The sequence below is a fragment of the Rutidosis leptorrhynchoides genome, chromosome 2 (assembly GCF_046630445.1).
Source record: "Rutidosis leptorrhynchoides isolate AG116_Rl617_1_P2 chromosome 2, CSIRO_AGI_Rlap_v1, whole genome shotgun sequence".
Lineage (NCBI taxonomy): Eukaryota > Viridiplantae > Streptophyta > Magnoliopsida > Asterales > Asteraceae > Rutidosis > Rutidosis leptorrhynchoides.
In genome coordinates, this window is record NC_092334.1 from 519,543,117 (window position 1) to 519,562,358 (window position 19,242).

General features: G+C 31.3%; 2 protein-coding genes across 2 annotated transcripts; both read left to right on the forward strand.

Moving 5' to 3' along the window:
* Positions 1-6,881: 6,881 nt before the first annotated feature.
* On the forward strand, positions 6,882-11,782 carry LOC139892873 (suppressor of mec-8 and unc-52 protein homolog 1-like). The gene is made up of 16 exons (XM_071875998.1): positions 6,882-7,046; positions 7,339-7,549; positions 7,981-8,133; positions 8,228-8,276; positions 8,392-8,475; positions 8,599-8,702; positions 8,906-8,992; positions 9,073-9,126; positions 9,219-9,314; positions 9,393-9,520; positions 9,636-9,762; positions 10,058-10,117; positions 10,227-10,334; positions 10,808-10,908; positions 11,062-11,113; positions 11,330-11,782. The coding sequence occupies exons 1-16, from the start codon at positions 7,018-7,020 to the stop codon at positions 11,426-11,428; spliced, it is 1,542 nt and encodes a 513-aa protein (XP_071732099.1). The 5' UTR covers positions 6,882-7,017; the 3' UTR covers positions 11,429-11,782.
* Positions 11,783-13,502: 1,720 nt separating this feature from the next.
* Positions 13,503-17,487, forward strand: LOC139892874 (aquaporin TIP3-1-like). Its single transcript, XM_071875999.1, has 3 exons — positions 13,503-13,717; positions 15,081-15,331; positions 16,849-17,487. The coding sequence occupies exons 1-3, from the start codon at positions 13,585-13,587 to the stop codon at positions 17,236-17,238; spliced, it is 774 nt and encodes a 257-aa protein (XP_071732100.1). The 5' UTR covers positions 13,503-13,584; the 3' UTR covers positions 17,239-17,487.
* Positions 17,488-19,242: the final 1,755 nt, after the last annotated feature.

Sequence of the window (19,242 nt, forward strand, 5' to 3'; positions counted from 1 at the left end):
GGTAGTCATTTCAGTCGAAAGAACGACGTCTAGATGACCATTTTGGAAAACATACTTTCACTTTGAGTTTAACCATGATTTTTGGATATAGTTTCATGTTCATAAGAAAAATCATTTTTCCAGAAGAACAACTTTTAAATCAAAGTTTATCATAGTTTTTAATTATCTAACCCAAAACAGCCCGCGGTGTTACTACGACGGCGTATATCCGGTTTTACGGTGTTTTTCGTGTTTTCAGGTTTTAAATCATTAAGTTAGAATATCATATAGATATAGAACATGTGTCTAGTTGATTTTAAAAGTCAAGTTAGAAGGATTAACTTTGTTTGCGAACAAGGTTAGAATTAACTAAACTATATTCTAGTGATTACATGTTCAAATCTTTGAATAAGATAGTTATACATATATGAATCGAATGATGTTATGAACATCATTACTACCTCAAGTTTAGTAGGTAAACCTACTGGAAATAATGAAAAAATAACTTGAGCTTCAAAGGATCTTTGATGGCTTGGAAGTTCTTGAAATAGAATCATGACACAAAAACAAGTTCAAGTAAGATTATTACTCGAATTAAGATAGTTATAGTTATAGAAATTTAATCAAAGCTTGAATATGAATATTACCTTGATTTAGAAAGATAACCTACTGTAAATAACAAAGGTTTCTTGATCTTAGATGATTGCTTGGAATGGATTAGGAAACTTGGAAGTAAACTTGTAAACTTGGAAGTGTTCTTGATGTGTTCTTGAGTAATTGTTTTTATGATGATTATAGGTAATAACTGAAATGCCCTGTTCTAATCCATCCAGACGAAGTCCATATTGATTATAAATGATTCATAATAGTTGATTACATCGCGAGGTACTTGACCTCTAAATGATACATTTTACAAACATTGCATTCGTTTTTAAAAGACAAACTTTCATTACATTAAAAGTTGACAGGTATGCATACCATTTCATAATATCCAACTATAAATGACCTAATCCGTCATTTACTTAATAATCTCTAATGAACTTCAATGACTCGAATGCAACGTCTTTTGAAATATGTCATGAATGACTCTAAGTAATATCCTTAAAATGAGCTAATGCACAGCGGAAGATTTCTTTCAAACCTGAGAATAAACATGCTTTCAAGTGTCAACCAAAAGGTTGGTGAGTTCATCAGCTTATAGTATTCATTTCATTTTTATCATTTTAATAGACCATAAGATTTTAAATATTATAAAATGTGCAGAAGTCCCATTCCAACTGCACAAAAAAAATATCTTTCATATGAAGAACACCTGGTGAGGATTCAAAATATAATAGTAACCATCTGTGCCAGTCTTTCACCCCACGGCTGAATACATGTGCCTTCAAAATATAGAACCTCTGTGCCGGTCTTTACACCCCACGGCTGAACACATGTTTATAAAATATAGGACAACCGGTGTCAAAATGTCATAAATAATAAACCATCCACCCGGCTCGGGAGCTCATACGCTCTAACGGAAACCGGGGGCTAATGTGTGTCATAATAATCAACCCCAATCCCAGATAATTCTATCATAGAATGTAGTTAAGGTACTTGTGTCTATTTCGTAAAACAATTATAAAAGTTGCGCATGTATTTTCAGCCCAAAAATGTAAAGGGTAAAAAGCAAATGAAACTCACCTAATGTATTTTGTAGTAAAAATACATATGATGACATTTAACAACTGAACAATGTAGGGTTGGCCTCGGATTCACGAACCTATATCATTTATATATATTAAAACGTATAATCGTAATCGAACAAATTTATATATTATATCTTAATTTATATATCTTATATTCCTAGTTTGTATTATTTAAAATTATTAATATTTATATAGTTTTTATATACCTGTGTGATTAATATTATATTGAAAATCAATATTTTGTTTTATGTAATTATTTATATAATTAATGTTAATATGTTTATCCTATAATTTTATGTAGTACTAATATATTATGTAACAAATATATTTTTATGTATCTAATATTTATTTAAATAAATAATGTTAATAATAACAATAATCAAAGTCATGTTAATGATAAAATAATAAAAATGATAATCATACTAATAATAATAATAAATAAAAAAATAATAGTTTTAATAAAAATGATAATTTTAATAATAAAGATATTACTAATAGTATTCTTAATGTCATTACTATTAATAATGATAATAATAATAATAATAATAATAATAATAATAATAATAATAATAATAATAATAATAATAATAATAATAAAATAATAATAATAGTAATAATAATATGGTATTTGTAATATGTTTAATCATACTTCTATATTACTTTCATAATATTAACATTCTTTAAATCACATACTAAATTTAAATCTTATCATTTTAATAATGTAACCTTAATATCATAATAATAATAATAATAAATTTTAAAAAATGATACCTAATAATACTTAGTTTACTAATCATAATATTATCGATAATAATACTAATAACAATAATACTTGTATAAGAATAATAATAATAATCAAGATATCAATATTAGTACTAGTGTAGTAGTAATAATAATAATTAGAGTACTACCTTAAGAGTGTGAGCTTCCAAAAAAAAAAAAAAAAACTGTCTCTAGCAAGACTCAAACCCGTGACCACTCGTTTCACAAACACACTACCAAACCACTTAACCGTTTGCCACCATTCCTGAGTTAATCTTCGCGTTATTATATTAACCTATTGTTTCGTTATTTTTGTTTCTCATCATCATAATCATTATCAACATAACATCACACTCATCATCATCTAATTACTTTGCTTATCCTCTTATCGTGTTTCATCATTTTTATCGCCATAATACCATCATTAACGTTATAGTATCATTACCGAAACCATATCTTTGGGTGAACATCCTTATTTTCCCTAGTCATCATTTAATTTCATGTATCAATGCTAATTCCCCCCATCATCATCATTCGTCCCAATCATAACACATAAACTAAATCTCGGCCCTACTATCACCAATAAACACGACCCAAGGATTTTATTTAAACCCAACATGTATAAATGAGTTAATTAAATGGGTGTGTTTATCGGCCCACCACTAGAATCAAAACAAAAATACAACGTCGGCAACATCATATGGTTTATCATTATGGGGTCTTCCACTAACATTATCCTCATTCTTTTATCATTACTAACAACTATCCCCATCAATATTAAAGTTTGAAGACCACAAACAAATTTGCAACAGCGGCTATGCAAAGCGAAAGAAAGGAAAAAAAAAATGGTGATTGGTTGTTTTGGTGTTGGGTCACGAGCAATAATAGTAGCGTAAACAGAAAACAGTAATAGAGGTATAAGGAAGGTGCTCGGTGTAGGTTTTGAAATGGTGTCACGACGGTGGTTGTGGTAGTTTCGGAATAAAACAAGAAAACACTAAGTAGCAAACAACGATGAATAAGATGGTTGTTTGCATTTGACAGAAACCGCAAGAAGGAAAGGTGATCAGTGATAAAAAAAAAAAAATACGGTGGTGGTGGTTTTCTGCTAAGGTGGCGATTTGAAGGAGACCAAAGGTGGTTATCAATGGGTTATGGCAATTAAACAGATAGTAATCATGATGAAGGGTGATACATTATATGGAGTATGTAATACAAGTAAAGAAAAAGACAATACGCGAGTTTTGATGTGAGCAACAATGGCGAGAACCATAGCGTTTGATGATGATGTAAAGGATGGGTTTCGAAATAAGAAGATCGTGGTGGTTGCCCATGGTGGTTGTACATGATGATGAAGAAAAACCAAGTGAAACAAGGTGACGGTTTAGGTGTTGGAGATGTAAAGATGATAGAGATGATTAATAATTTGTAAGTGGTTTTTCATTTATGTATGTGTATAAGTCTAAACTCTATATATGAGTTAAAAAGAAAAGGAATCATAATAAGAGAGTGGTACGTTTCGCTGTATCAAAATTGGATTGCTTGTTGTATGGATTGGTTGCAGTCGACAAGGAGAATCAATCAACTTTATTCACTTCAGACAATTCGACGTACAGAGAAGAAAAATATAAAAGAATTTGGAAGCATACAAGAATTCTTTACAGAATTTGTTTGATAGTTGATATGGGATTCGATACGCTTGTACTCAGAATCAGAAGAAAAATTAAAGAATTAAAAAGATGTATGATCCTACTAACTGAATTTGTTATCTTGTGATTGTTTGGAATAATTATGTACTGGTTTAGACAGAAATTAACATAAACTATAGCATGAAAACGATTGCAATCGAATTCCATTTCATTCTGTATTTGTATACGTATATATCTGTGTATATATTGTATATCGGATTACATACCAGTATATATGTATATATATGTGTATATAATACGTATTTGTAAAGATTTCTATCATGTATCTGTCTATGTAAATCATCAGTATATTTATTTATATAACTGTTTTCATATATCTGTGTAAAATTTATAATTTTTGGAAATTAATAATTTTAACTATATTATTACTAATAATAATATAATATTACTTAATATTATTAATATTTTTGATAAATGAAATAGTAATAATAAAGGATGAATAATAATATTAATAATTCTAATAATTATATTAATAATAATAGTAATTAATAATAATACTAATAATTATAAAATTGATTATTTGAATAAGTTTAATGATAATAATCTTAATACAATGATAACAACAATATTAATAATGCTAATAATAACATTACTTATAATAATATCAATATTATTGTTGCTATTACTAATATTAATAATAATACTTTTGCATATTAAATTTTTTCATTTCATTTTTAAAAATGATAATACATATATTGATATTATCATTATATATATATATATATATATATATATATATATATATATATATATATATATATATATACACACACACACATATTAATTAACAATTAATTGTTCGTGAATCGTCGAGCACAGTCAAAGGGTAATTGATTGTATGAACATCGATTTCAAAACTTTCGAGACTCAACATTACAGATTTTGCTTATCGTGTCGGAAACATATAAAGATTAAAGTTTAAATTTGATCGGAAATTTCCGGGTCATCACAATAACCAAAGCTTGTATTTGATGATTTTTGCTGGAAAAATAGTAACTTAGACGTTCATGAAAGAGTGTGTGTGTTTTGAGAAAGAATTGGGAAGAAAATTGGAAGTTAAATGAAGTAGGTGGTGAGTGGTGAAGGTGAGTGGAGTTAAAAGGAGTTCTTGTTTTTGTTTCCTTGCTCATAATTCATGCTAGTTGTCTAATTATTGGTTCCACATGTTTGTTGACTATCTAGGGCTGCTAAGAGCTGAATTATTATGTGTATATACCAATAGTATATACGTCTAGGAGCTGGGTATTGTACGAGTATGAATACGGTTGCATACGAGTAGAATTGTTGATGAAAATGAATGAGAATGCAATTGTAAGCATTTTTTTTAAGTAGAAGTACTTTGATATGTGTCTTGAAGCCTTTCAAAAGTGTACTAATACATCTAAATACACTACATGTATATACATTTTAACTGAGTCGTTAAGTCATCGTTAGTCGTTACATCTAAGTGTTGTTTTGAAACCTTTAAGTTAACGATCTCATTTAATGTTGTTAACCCATTATTTATTATATCTAATGAGATGTTAAATTATTACATTATTATGATATTATGATGTATGAATATATCTTAATATGATATATATACATTAAAATGTCGTTACAACGATAATCGTTACATATATGCCTCGTTTCAAAATTCTTAAGTTAGTAGTCTTGTTTTACATATGTAGTTCATGGTTAACATACTTAATGATATATATAATTATCATTTTATCATGTTAAATATAGTGTAACAATATCTTAATATGATACATATGTATTTAGTAAGACGTTGTAATAACGATAATCGTTATATATATCGTTTCGAGTTTCTTAACTTAGTAGTCTCATTTTTATGTATATAACTCATTGTTAATATACTTATGGAGATACTTACTTATCATAATCTCATGTTAACTATATGTTTATCCATATATATATCGTCATGTCGTTTTTACAAGTTTTAACGTTCGTGAATCGCCGGTCAACTTGGGTGGTCAATTGTCTACATGAAACTCATTTCAAATAATCAAGTCTTAACAAGTTTGATTGCTTAACATGTTGAAAACACTTAATCATGTAAATAGCAATTTCATTTAATATATATAAGCATAGAAAAGTTCGGGTCACTACATATAAAATGTAAAATTATCAAACTCCATCCAAATTTTTAACGGGCCGTATTTTATCGCTCACCGCACATTAAATTTTTCTGACACCACCGTTCAACTCAAAATAATCTTACGAACAAAACTTAACTAGCTGCGTTCAAAACGGACACTTTCTAAAAAACACTAAACACGCTGACATCTAAAACGGAGCTTAACAAACGGTTCATGTTTATTCTGTAAATACATAACGCTACATTAACTATAAGTACGCAACCCGAAAGACTCCGCCGCAACGCGCGAGCCGATCCGGATATCGTTCAATCCAGTTGCATAAATAAATATAATGTAATAGTGAAACAAATAAATATAATAAACACTTGGTCATATTTTTTAACCACAAACTCTATAACATGATCAATCATATTATGTTATAACTAGAGATGCATTTATCAAAAAAGAAAATGCTTGTAAAGTTGTAAAGAAAAAAAAGAAATTAATATGAAATTAACTTCATCCTTTTTATAAACTTAATCGTATTTTACTAAGGTAAAATACAATAAAAAAGGTTAATAAAAAAGAAGTTACAGATTTTAAGACTGTTGACTGCAATAAAGTACGGAGTAACAGATCAATAAAATTGGGGCTTACATTAATCGACATATCGTCGTTAACATTCGTTCGTTTGTTGAGTGTAACTTGATTGCAGAGTGCAGGGTGTTTGCTTTCACCGAAAACCCTAAACCCCTAAATTTTTAATTTATTCCTAATTCCACCTATACTTGCACCGCCATGTCTGCCCTAGAAATCGAAGCTCGAGAGTAAGTTCAAACCATACATATACTTATACTATATATCACTCAATTTCTATTTTTAGAGTCTTATAGATTAAATTGAAATTGAAATTGAAATTGAAATTGAAATTGTTACCGAAGTATAGCTGTAAACTAAAGTATCAGTTTTAATTTTGTGTACTTTCACAATTAGTCCTTCTTTTTCCTTTGATTAATAGATTGTAAATTGTACTCCGTAATTGTATTGTATTGTATTACAGGTGTGTATGCACATATGTATATGTTTTTAGTGTTTATAGTGTTGTATTTTTGGTTGCAGTGTGATAAAAATAGTACTCCAGTTCTGTAAAGAGAATTCATTGCATCAAACATTTCAAACACTGCAAAGTGAGTGTCAAGTATCTTTGAATACAGTTGACAGTCTCGAAACATTCGTAGCTGACGTTAATAACGGTCGATGGGATGTGATTTTGCCTCAAGTTGCACAACTTAAGCTTCCAAGAAAAAAACTTGAAGATTTATATGAACAGGTAGGTTTATAACACCTTTTTTTAATTGTATATATGCTCCATATGCTATAGGTAAGTAAGGTTGAAGGATCAAATAAGAACTTATATATTGTTAAGAATAGTGAGGTGTACCCGAAACCCTCAATTTGAATCATATAGGTTAACAAATTTCAAAGTTGAATGTTGTGCACTTCAGTTGATGTGTTTGGTAAAACGTTTAAGTATTGAACTCGATAAAGTTCACATGTTTTATATATGTGCATCTGATACTGGAATGACGAGAAACAGCTGTCATGTTTGCGATATGCCACCTTGAATGATTCATATTGTGATATTGATTACTTCTTACTTTTGTTACAGTATTTGATTTTTTACCGGAAACCATATATTTATGTGTTTTGTTGTAGCTAATGTATTGAGGTTTTCCTTTTGTGTTTTGTGAAACAATCTAGATTGTTCTTGAAATGATTGAACTGCGAGAGTTGGATACGGCTCGTGCAATATTGAGGCAAACACAGGCAATGAGTGTCATGAAACAAGAGCAACCCGAAAGATACTTGCGACTTGAACATCTTCTTGTTCGAACTTACTTTGATCCCAATGAGGTTAGGCTTAGAAATTCCCACCCTTTTTTTCTTTCTTTCATGTAACATATTTAGGAAGTTTGCTTTTTGAACTTTTATGCTGTACATAATATAGGCTTATCAAGAATCAACAAAAGAGAGACGTCGTGCACAAATTGCTCAAGGTTTGCTCATATTTACAGCTCTACCCTTCACCTATAAGTTTAATGAATTACTAATGGGAAGTCGTATTATATCGTAATGTGAATCTAATATACTTTTCTGTTATGCCCTTTTCAGCTATTTCTGGAGAAGTATCTGTGGTCCCACCATCTCGGTTAATGGCTTTAATTGGTCAAGCTTTAAAATGGCAACAACACCAAGGTTATTGTTTAATTTAAATTTCCAATGAAGTTTAAATGTAGTTTTTTTATTTTTATTTTTATTAGATACCGTTAGCCATTAATGTATCGTATCTCAGCATTATACATTGATTGATTATTTCAGGGTTACTTCCACCTGGAACACAGTTTGATCTGTTTAGAGGAACAGCTGCTATGAAACAAGATGTAGATGATAAGTACCCTACAACTCTTGGTCATACTATTAAGGTTATTATTATTATTATTATTATTATTATTATTGTTCTTTATTCTGTATATATGTTTTCTTGAGAATTTTTGGCTCTGCTTTAAGAACATCTTAGGCAACAATATTGCCCGCTTGTTGCTTTTATCATAAATGAAATAATTTGGCTACTAATGCAATTTAAAATAAACATTTGTTCTATTTATTTAATTTATTTATGTTGCAGTTTGGAAAGAAAAGTCACCCTGAAAGTGCCCGGTTTTCACCCGATGGACAGTTTCTCGTTTCTTGCTCCGTCGATGGGTTTATCGAGGTTTGTTTTGTCCTATACGTGTTTATTCTGATATTATATAGTTGACGATACTGATTTTTATTTTCAAATGTTAATATCAGGTTTGGGATCACATAAGTGGGAAACTTAAGAAGGATCTTGTATACCAAGCAGAAGTGCGTTCTGTAGCTTATTTTGATTCTAATAAAAAATTGTTTCTACTTCTTGAATTATGGTATTGATTGACTTTCGTATTTTACCTATACAGGAATCTTTCATGATGCATGATGATGCTGTTTTATGTATCGATTTTAGTAGAGATTCGGAAATGCTTGCTTCTGGATCTCAGGATGGAAAGATTAAAGTAAGGTTTTTTATAAGAAAATTGTCATTTAATTAATGTTAATCAATAAATATAATATTGTTATTAATTATGATTTAGGTTTGGCGCATAAGAAACGGTCAATGCTTGCGTCGTCTTGAAAATGCTCATTCTCAGGGTGTCACTAGTGTTACATTTTCACGTGATGGTAGCCAAATATTAAGCACATCATTCGATGGAACTGCAAGGTCTCTTTGTTGTTCTCAAATTCATACTTATTATGTTGTATTTTCAAAACAATCATATCTGCCAAACACTGAAACATAAAATGACTGATATAACCCTTGCTAACTTTTGTATCAGAATACATGGAATAAAGGGTGGGAAGTTGTTGAAGGAATTTCGTGGTCACTCTTCGTATGTAAACGATGCCATTTTTACAAGTGACGGACTTCGTATTATTACTGCATCAAGTGATTGTACAGTAAAGGTCAGTCATTTCTTGCTTGTTGGATTCCAAGTGAATGTTTTCTTTTAAGAGGTAGCAAAATGAGTGGGCTATAGGGTTTTGAATAACGGGTCAAAAACCAGTTGGGGTGCTGTGAAACATTACTTTTTTCCAAATGATTTAGAAGGTTTTTTCCGTTTAGATTTTAGGTAATTTCTTATATTGCCCGTTTGACCCGTTAGAGGTTAACAGCCTGGATTGGCCAATTTATAAGTAAGATATAATTACCATTTTTAGTACTTCTTAAATCGATCTCTATGCGTAATCTGGAATGCAGGTTTGGGATCTGAAGACTACAGATTGTCTACAAACATTCAAGCCACCACCTCCATTGAGGGTATAACTAATTTGCTATTATATAAATAATAATAACAATATTTAATTTTCCATTTTGTTTCGTTCTGGTTTTGTGTAAATTCACATAATTTTCTGGTTTTGACTCACAGGGAGGTGACGCATCTGTGAATTCCATTCATCTTTCCCCTAAAAATCCTGACCACGTAATAGTTTGTAACAAGACATCATCCATTTACCTCATGACTCTTCAAGGACAGGTAATTTTTCCTTTTTCTCATGAATTCAGATATTCATGTGTGAAAATTTTCTGCATAATTCGGTAATTAAATAATTGATAGAAAAGAAAGGTAAAAAAAAGAAGTAAAAAAAAAAGTGTTAAAAAGTAATATGAAAAAGTTTAAAAAAAAGGAAAAAGAAAAGAGGCTATCAAATTAGCCCTAAAGATGGCTGAAAAATACATACTTTATGATTAACTTTTTGTCGATTATGAGATTATTTGTCAGTACAATTCTTAAAAGAAATTGTCTTTATAACTCCAGTAATTCTATGTTTTTGTTTGACCGAGTTGGTAAACAATTAGTAACTTGAGTTTTTTTTTTTTTTTTTTTTTTTTTTTTTTTTTTTTTTTTTTTTTTTTTTTTTAAATTTGTTTTGTTGTACCTGGTATGAAACTGACTGTTCATCATGTTTTTTTATTGGAACATAATTAATGGTTGGCTTTTTTTTGCAGGTGGTGAGAAGTTTCTCATCTGGTAAAAGGGAGGGTGGAGATTTTGTTGCAGCTTGTATATCACCTAAAGGTGAATGGATTTATTGTATTGGTGAAGACAGGTATTCCCCCAAAACCCAAAATTTATTTTCAATTTTTTTTCTAATTTGTGTAATTATTGGGTTATAATTGTTTTATTACAAGTGTTACAAACGGGTTGGTTTTTGTTTTCAATCTAGTTAATGCTAGTACTTACCTTGCGTAACAATCTGCAGGAACCTGTATTGCTTCAGCCATCAATCTGGCAAACTAGAGCACTTGATGAAGGTACGTTCTTCCCCTTTTTTAAAAAAAAATAATCATCTTCCTTATGATGTGGGAAAACGGATTAATTCAAAATGGGTAAAATTGAAATATGGGTAAAATGGGTTCTATTTAGTGCATCAAAAGACAAGTTCAAAACTTATTTTTATAGTTTAAATATGGTTCGAAGCATTTGAGGACATTTTAGGTTTATGTTGTGAATCTCGTATATACTTGCAGGTGCATGAGAAGGACGTGATTGGTATTTGTCATCATCCCCATCGAAATCTTGTAGCCACATACGGTGAAGACTGCACCATGAAACTATGGAAGCCATGAATGAAGCCTCTCTTTTATTTCAAGTACCCATTTTGGTTCTGTCATAATGAACCTTGCTTCGCACAATCAAGAAACATGGACCTTGTCTTATTAGCCATCTTGATAGGACTACTATAATATTATTTCGATGCATCTTATTTTGTAATGCCGTTTATTTGTTATTACATTGTCATTTTAGTTGATACAATATACCTAAGCTTTGAGATTTGCAAGCTGCAAGTCAAGACCAGAGTCTAACTCGTTCCATCTGACTAGTTGAGTAGTAAGCTGGGCCAACGCAACGTTATACGCTGGTTCGTGAAGTAGAGTCTCCGGTTCGATCATAATGCACTCGACTCAATTTTGGAACAAAGCAAATCTTATATTGTAGTAGTAAACTAATATTGCTTTGGATGTCAACAAATTATCTGTTGACACTTGCAGACAATGTCTGCCAGACATGAGTTGTTACCAACATATATAGACGAGTACAAAACCCCCCAAGTACGAAAAACATGTCCTTGTTAATCTTTAAAGCTAAATACTCTTTCTGTCCTATTCAGAGTGTGTTTCACCACACAAAAGCTTTAAAATTTCTTACTTTACTCTATTTTTCTTCAAACATATTTTTTTCTTTAGCTCTTAAAATTTGTTTTTAAATGATTTAAATAGGAATTTTATACTTGCAAATTATAATGCAAGAAGAGGTGATTTTTGTATCTTTGAAGTTGAGTGTTGAGTTCGATTATATAATATTTATATGTTCACTAAAACAAATTTAACGTTTGTTCACACCTACTTTTACACATTTTTAAAAAGCGCGAACTTTTTGTTTAAATTTTTCACGCTTGTAGATGTGTGTAAATTTACTACATTTATAAATGTACAAGATCATCATATTTTCACACAAAAGATTGTAAGCTAAAAAGGTTCTCATTTATTAGTATGTACAATCATAAATATATTCACGCTTAGAAGTGTTAAGTTAATTTTGTTACACTTAATTTGTTCACACTTTTCATGTGTGAAGAAAATGAGGTGTAACAAATTTACTCACGATTTTAAATGTGATCAAATTTATGTTTGTACACACTAATAAGTGTAAACATTTTTTTTTCTACAGTTTATCTGTGAAAATCAAATAATATTCTACATTTATAAATGTAACAAGCTTAGACATATTTAAAAGTGTGAAAGGATTAGCAAAAAGTTCACATTTTTCTATAAGTGTGTAAAAATGTGTGACAAAATCATAAATTTGTTGCAGTGATTATAGAATTATTCGCGTAAGTTGTGTGAGTTTGATTTAAAAAAACTTATAATAAAACAGAGGTAATATCACTGTTGTAAACGGCGTCCGTTGTAACGTCCGTTGCGGCGTTTTGGTGGCTAAACCGTTTCGATCTCGTCCCGTTTTCGTATAAGCCGGTCAACGGTCAAAAATCATGTCAAATGCAGGAAAAATTGGGTCAATGCCGGTCAAAAGTCGGAAATACTGTTAAAATCGGTCATAAGTCGGTCAAATCAATCAAAATTGACTTAGTTTAGTATTCCATTTTGTATTATATTAACGCTAATAGCAATTATAGGTACAAACTTGTCAATGAAGGTTTTTTAGCTCAAAAATATGTGTAAATATGTACTTATATATATAAAAGTCAACATTAGTCAATATTCGTTTCAACCCCGTCTCGACCCTGTTTTTTCCTTTACGACGTTTTTAAGGTCGCTACCGTTTCAGCCCCGTCTAGCGTCTTTTTCAACCTTGGCTAATATACCAAAATCCATAAGCAACGCAAAGTCAAAATTAAAATCTCACAAATTCCAAAAGGCCCATAAATGAAGTCACAATTGCAAAAACATAAAAGTACCAAAACTCCATATCTCAGATTAGATCAAATCCAAGTTTCTCTAAGTTATCCGTTAAAAAAACATATTCAAAAAATTTGTAGGTAGTCAGCTTGGACTTAAAATCATGCCAACACACGCTTACGTGTCAAACTCTCCATAATTCTACACCCAAGTGTCCATGCAAACGTTATTTTAAATTTAAAACCTATTGAATTACAAAATCATCATCTTGGCACTATCATTTTTAAATTTCCATTTAAGCCTTTCCTGATTATTTATCTCTGTGATCAAGAAGTTTGAAGTTTAATTGTTACAGAAAAACAAATATGTCTTCACGTAGATATGCCATCGGTCGGGCCGATGAGGCGACACACCCGGATTCGGCTCGGGCCACCTTGTCGGAATTTCTATCTACCTTAATGTTTGTTTTTGCAGCTGAAGGATCAACACTTGCTCTCAGTACGGATCTAGTCTTTTTAGTAAACTAATTTTTAGTGTGAATAATTCGATATATGTTTTCTAGTTTGGAAGTTGATAGAATATACAGTTTATATTACTTTTCTTGCCATCATAACGAATATTAACATTTTACTGCCTTTTGGATAACCGCTAGGCAAAAATGCCTTTTGGTGTTATGTTATGAATATATTTTTATGAGGCATAATTTGCACGCTTCTTTAAGCATGACCACTCTCAAGAATAATTACCTATAACGAGATGAAAAAAACCTTATAGTTATGCAAACGAATAAATAAGCTATTTTTAATTAAAGACTTTTAGACAATAATATAAGCTATTTTAATATAGCTCCTTTAACTTTACTAAACTTTACTAGTGGATTTTTGATTTCTTTTCTTCCTAGCTTTTCATTGTTGTTTTTGACCTTAATGTGCAGTGTCCCTATTGCTCAAATCTCCAATTGTGTCTTTTTATATAGAAAAAATGTTCTCCTAAAAATCCAATGCCAACGAGCGGTCGATCAGTTGCTTCCCCTCCGGCCTCCAGTATCTTTAAGATAGCAACATTTTAGCAAATAGATTATCTACGACGTATAACTCTGTACTCTTTTGTCTCAATTTAGTTGTTCACAAATTAAAAATGCACAATTAAAAAAATACTTAACACTAATTTAATTTATTTTGAAGTTTTACTCATTATTATTTCTACATTAAGCGTATAAAAACACATTATTCATTTATTGATGATATAAAAGAATCATTATTCTTATGTATTTATCTATTTATTTTTTATTTTTTATTGCTATTGCTATTGCTATGCTATATATATTTAATTAATTAACAGTATACAAGAATTTAACTCATTATTCTTTTTTATTTACTATATTTTATAGAAGTGAAGTAGACAATTAATCTGGGTTACAACTAAAAAGGAATATTGAACAATCAAATTCAAACGGATTGAGACGGATGGAGTAACTTTTTAGTTGATAGGTAACAGATGATGCCTAGAGGTTTGTATTAAGCATATTTGAGTTTAAACATGTTTTAGGTCTGAGATGATAACTTTTTAATTAATACTACTATGATAGATTTGAGTTTGAACTCATAACCTTTAGTTGTAGGAACTCAGTTTATCCAGAACCTTATCTCATAGATTCCCTTTACCAAGCCATCGCCTCTAATCATATCTGTCTCTAAACATTTAGTTGATATGACAAGTTTTATACCACCTTTGATATAGTTTTATAGTTGACAAGGCACATTTAGGTTAAATAAAGAACTGATTAAGATTTTGGTGATCGAAATAGTTCAGTTGTTACTTGTTTATCAAGTTTTTATGTTAGTAACTTTGGAATATGCAGATAGGATGTATGGTGATCATGCCCTAGGATCATCGGGGCTGTTGATGGTTGCTCTTGCACATGCGCTAGCGTTGTTCGCTGCTCTGGCGTCGAGTTTAAACGTGTCCGGTGGGCATATAAACCCTGCGGTCACGTTCGGTACTCTTATTGCTGGGAGAGTCTCGGTCATTCGTGCTTTTTACTACTGGATAGCGCAACTTCTTGGTGCTGTTGTAGCCTCATTGTTGCTTCGGCTAGCCACCGACGGAATGGTATACACTTGAGTTTGAACTTTCTTTTGTCAGTTAAACTTTTGTTCTATGAGATACAACAGCAACAACAAAACCTAATACCACATGAGTGGTGTATGGGTGGTGTATGAGGGAGGTGAGATGTAGACAATTCTTCCCCTATCCGAGAATAAAAATAAAATTGAGACGCCATGGAAATGGTGGAATCAAATTTCCATGGGTTTTAACCCTAAAACATTAAATTTTTTCCAACGCTTGCTGTTGACGCTTGTTGTTTTAGATCATGGGTTTTGTTCTATGAGATAGTTACATATATAATTAAGTAGTTATGGTCTCTGAGTATAACAATTAGACATAGATGTATATAAATGATATATTGTGTTGGTTGTTGGGAAGTATTTTGCAATAACATTACATTTACCCAATGATGACGTTTTCAACCCAACGACCCTAAACTCGAATCTACAAACAACACCAACTCCAATCTTTTAGTAATGACAACAGTACAATATCAAAATTTATCCATACACCACTAAAACTTTAGACGCACTACAATTTTTTTTTTCATTTTTTGACACTTGAATAATTTTTGACGCCTTAAAATGTAAATATTTGACATGTTTTTGACACCTATAGGTGTTACTAAGTTTTTGACACTTAAAATTGTCAAAAGAAAACTTTTTGACACTTTAAAAGTGTCAAAAAGTTAATACTCCTTCAAATTATTTGACACCATATTTTTTGACACTTCAATTTTTTGACACCATATTTTTTGACACTTCAATTTTTCGACACCATATTTTTCCACGCTTTCAACTTTTTGATACTTATAGGTGTCAAAAACATGTTAAAGTTATTCACGAGTTAAGTGTAAAAAATAATGGAAGTGTCAAAAAATGAATATTTATTTGTAATGAGGGTTGTAAGTACAACATTAGAGGGTTGTAAGTACAACATTACAATGCATGTTTGGTGGTATATGAATAATCACCCATTCCAATCAAACTACCCAAAAACTACGAATCTAGACTTGATGCTACCAAAACGCCCTTGATCTTTTTTGGAAAAAAATTTGTACACTAACAAAATAAAAAAATACTACAGTAATAAACAAGGTTTTTTTTTTTATTATTGTTTACCCCTCGTGTCACTATTTTACCGTGTCACTATTTTACCCTGCCGTGGTTAAAGTTTGGCCACTGCTTGATAGTTACGTTGACCTCGAGACCTATGGAAACATTAAATTATGATCAAACGACCCTAAAACTTGATTCAACCAAATGCTCCGAAGAGAAAACTTCAATGTCTCAAAATGTACGAACTGGTGCTTTTTTTGTGTAATGAACTTCAATTTTGTTTGTAAGAAAGAATATGCAAACACCGACATGTGGTAGTTGTGGATCAGTTTGCATCACATTCGTCTCTAACATGATTTACAATTGTTACACTTATTCTCTTGTTCTATTTCCAACCCTTTTTATTGAAGATTTGTTTTATCTTTAATGTGATTCGACTCAGATCGGTTTCCTGTTTTCCAGAGACCAGTAGGGTTTGCGGTGGCAACAGGTGTTGGAAACTTGAACGCTTTACTAATGGAGATTGTGCTAACATTCGGGTTGGTTTACACAGTCTTTGCAACGGCAATAGACCATAAACGAGGAACATTGCGGACGATAGCACCACTAGCAATCGCGCTCATTGTAGGTGCTAACATTCTAGTTGGAGGTCCATTTTCGGGTGCCTGCATGAATCCAGCTAGGGCTTTCGGGCCTGCACTGGTTGGGTGGAGGTGGCACCAACATTGGGTGTATTGGCTTGGACCGTTCATTGGAGCTGCAATTGCCGGTTTGATCTATGAGTTTGGTATCATACAATCTGAGGTGCCGGCCCATACACACCACCAGCCGCTTGCTCCAGAAGATTACTAAAGAGATGGTTTAGTCATGTTATAGTTTGTGTAATAAAGGTGGGTGCGGTACTTTTTGTATGCGTATCATATGGTGTTTCTTTTTAACTATTTATGTGTGTATTTTGTTGTGTTGTGTTTTGTTATTAGTTTGTGTATTACTTTATCATGTTCATAAGGAATTTAAACAAGGCAAATAATGGTGCACCTACCCCTTATTGTATACACTTATGGATTGCTTTTTATATTTCGATGCCAAGTATATATTAAAGATTGTCGCTAATCTAGTTGTTATTCAGTTGATAAATTTTGTGCTGAGCGCGTCGTTATGAAATTGTTGTAATTATGCATAACATTGTCATAGTTCAAGGCGATGCTTACAGGGTGACGATACGGTACAGTAAAGATAACACGAACATAGACCAACTCACGAAACAGGGTAGCTGAAAGTTGCTTTTATCCCTTGCCATCCAAAATGTTGGTTGTGTTATTATCGCGATTTACAGCATAAAAACTGCTCAAAGCCTAAAATCTGCATAAAACAACCCAAAATCTGCCCAAAATAGTCAAAAACTGCACAAACACAGCCCATAGAACTTACAGTGGAACTCGTACACGTGGCTCGTAAAAGTTACAGTTGAACTCTTATACGTGGGACACGTGGCTCATTAATTCGAGATCTGTATGGATACTAAAGACAAATTACACTCCTCGTCCCTGTGGTATACCTCAAAAATCACTCCTCGTCCTTTTCCCAATTTTTTGCATTCCACGTCCCTATTCATTTAGCTTACTACATTCCTCGTCCTTCTGTCCAACTGCTGTTAGTTTCAGACGTTAAGTTTTGACATGTGCCACACGTATGAGGGTATTTTCGTCCTTTTACATTTCTCTCATCTTTTTATTCATTTTCATCTTATTTTAAATTTTAAATATTCATCTAAGATAAAAAAAAAATAAAGAAAATTCCTAATAAAAAATCATCTCACATAACTAACATCTAACGATAAAAGAATCAAAATATGAACGTCAAAAAGCTCACTGTTGATTTACAAATTTATTACACTCAAAACCCCAAAACACCAAACACAAAAATTGTGCTTCCATCAATTGCCGTTCGACAACCATTAATGAATACTTAAAATAAGAACCAAACTCTGTTGCATAACATATAAACTTGAAAAAGATAGGTTCATATATTAACAATCTTTAATTAATAATTAATACATATCTCAAATAAAAAAAAAATAGATATTGGAACCTTGATTCTGATATGTTCAACATTTACGCGGATCTTCCTTCACCTCAAATGCCGTTTACCACTTACATTTGCATAGCAGATGACAGAAATTGATAGCGAAGATTACGATTACCATTCCAGATCCAATGTCGATGTCGGTTACCATTTCAGATCTGATGTCGATGTCGGTTACAATTCCAGATCCGATGTCGAAATCGGTTACCATTCCGGAATCAATCGATTGGAGTTCGTGGATACCATTTCAGATCTTGTATGCACATAACAATTTAAAGAATGTTTCGGATTGCGATTTAAAGAACGATTTTATTTTATGGGTTTGTGATGTTGTTGTTGAGGTTCTTGCCACAAATGGTGATGATTGTACCATCAATTAAATGAAGAAATTGGTGAAACGATTTTGGGTATAAAGGGAGAAAAAATGTGAAACATCAATATATGAATTTGGAGTTGCAGAAGAAGGAATGTTATGATATTTTGTTAGATTGTTAGATTTTTCAGTTTGGATTTGTTTTAGGTTTTGATATGTTTGATTTGGGGATTTCTGAAGATGAAGATTTAAGCATTGAAGAGATGAAGATGAAATCTATATAAAAAAAAGATAAATTGACGTAAATACCTTTACATGTCAGAACTTAACGTCTGAAACTAACAGTTGTTGGACGGAAGGACGAGGAATGTAGTAAGATAAAACAATAGGGACGAGGAATGCAAAAAAAATAGAAAAAGGACGAGGAGTGATTTTTGAGGTATACTACAAGGACGAGG

Bases quoted from the DNA above. Each gene is read 5' to 3' on its own strand.
- LOC139892874 (XM_071875999.1), top strand. From the start codon at position 13,585: ATGTCTTCACGTAGATATGCCATCGGTCGGGCCGATGAGGCGACACAC. The intron at 13,718-15,080 runs GTACGGATCTAG...TGGAATATGCAG, and splicing joins AGGATCAACACTTGCTCTCA to ATAGGATGTATGGTGATCAT. The intron at 15,332-16,848 runs GTATACACTTGA...CCTGTTTTCCAG, and splicing joins GGCTAGCCACCGACGGAATG to AGACCAGTAGGGTTTGCGGT.
- LOC139892873 (XM_071875998.1), top strand. From the start codon at position 7,018: ATGTCTGCCCTAGAAATCGAAGCTCGAGA. The intron at 8,993-9,072 runs GTTTGTTTTGTC...TGTTAATATCAG, and splicing joins CCGTCGATGGGTTTATCGAG to GTTTGGGATCACATAAGTGG. The intron at 9,315-9,392 runs GTAAGGTTTTTT...ATTATGATTTAG, and splicing joins CTCAGGATGGAAAGATTAAA to GTTTGGCGCATAAGAAACGG.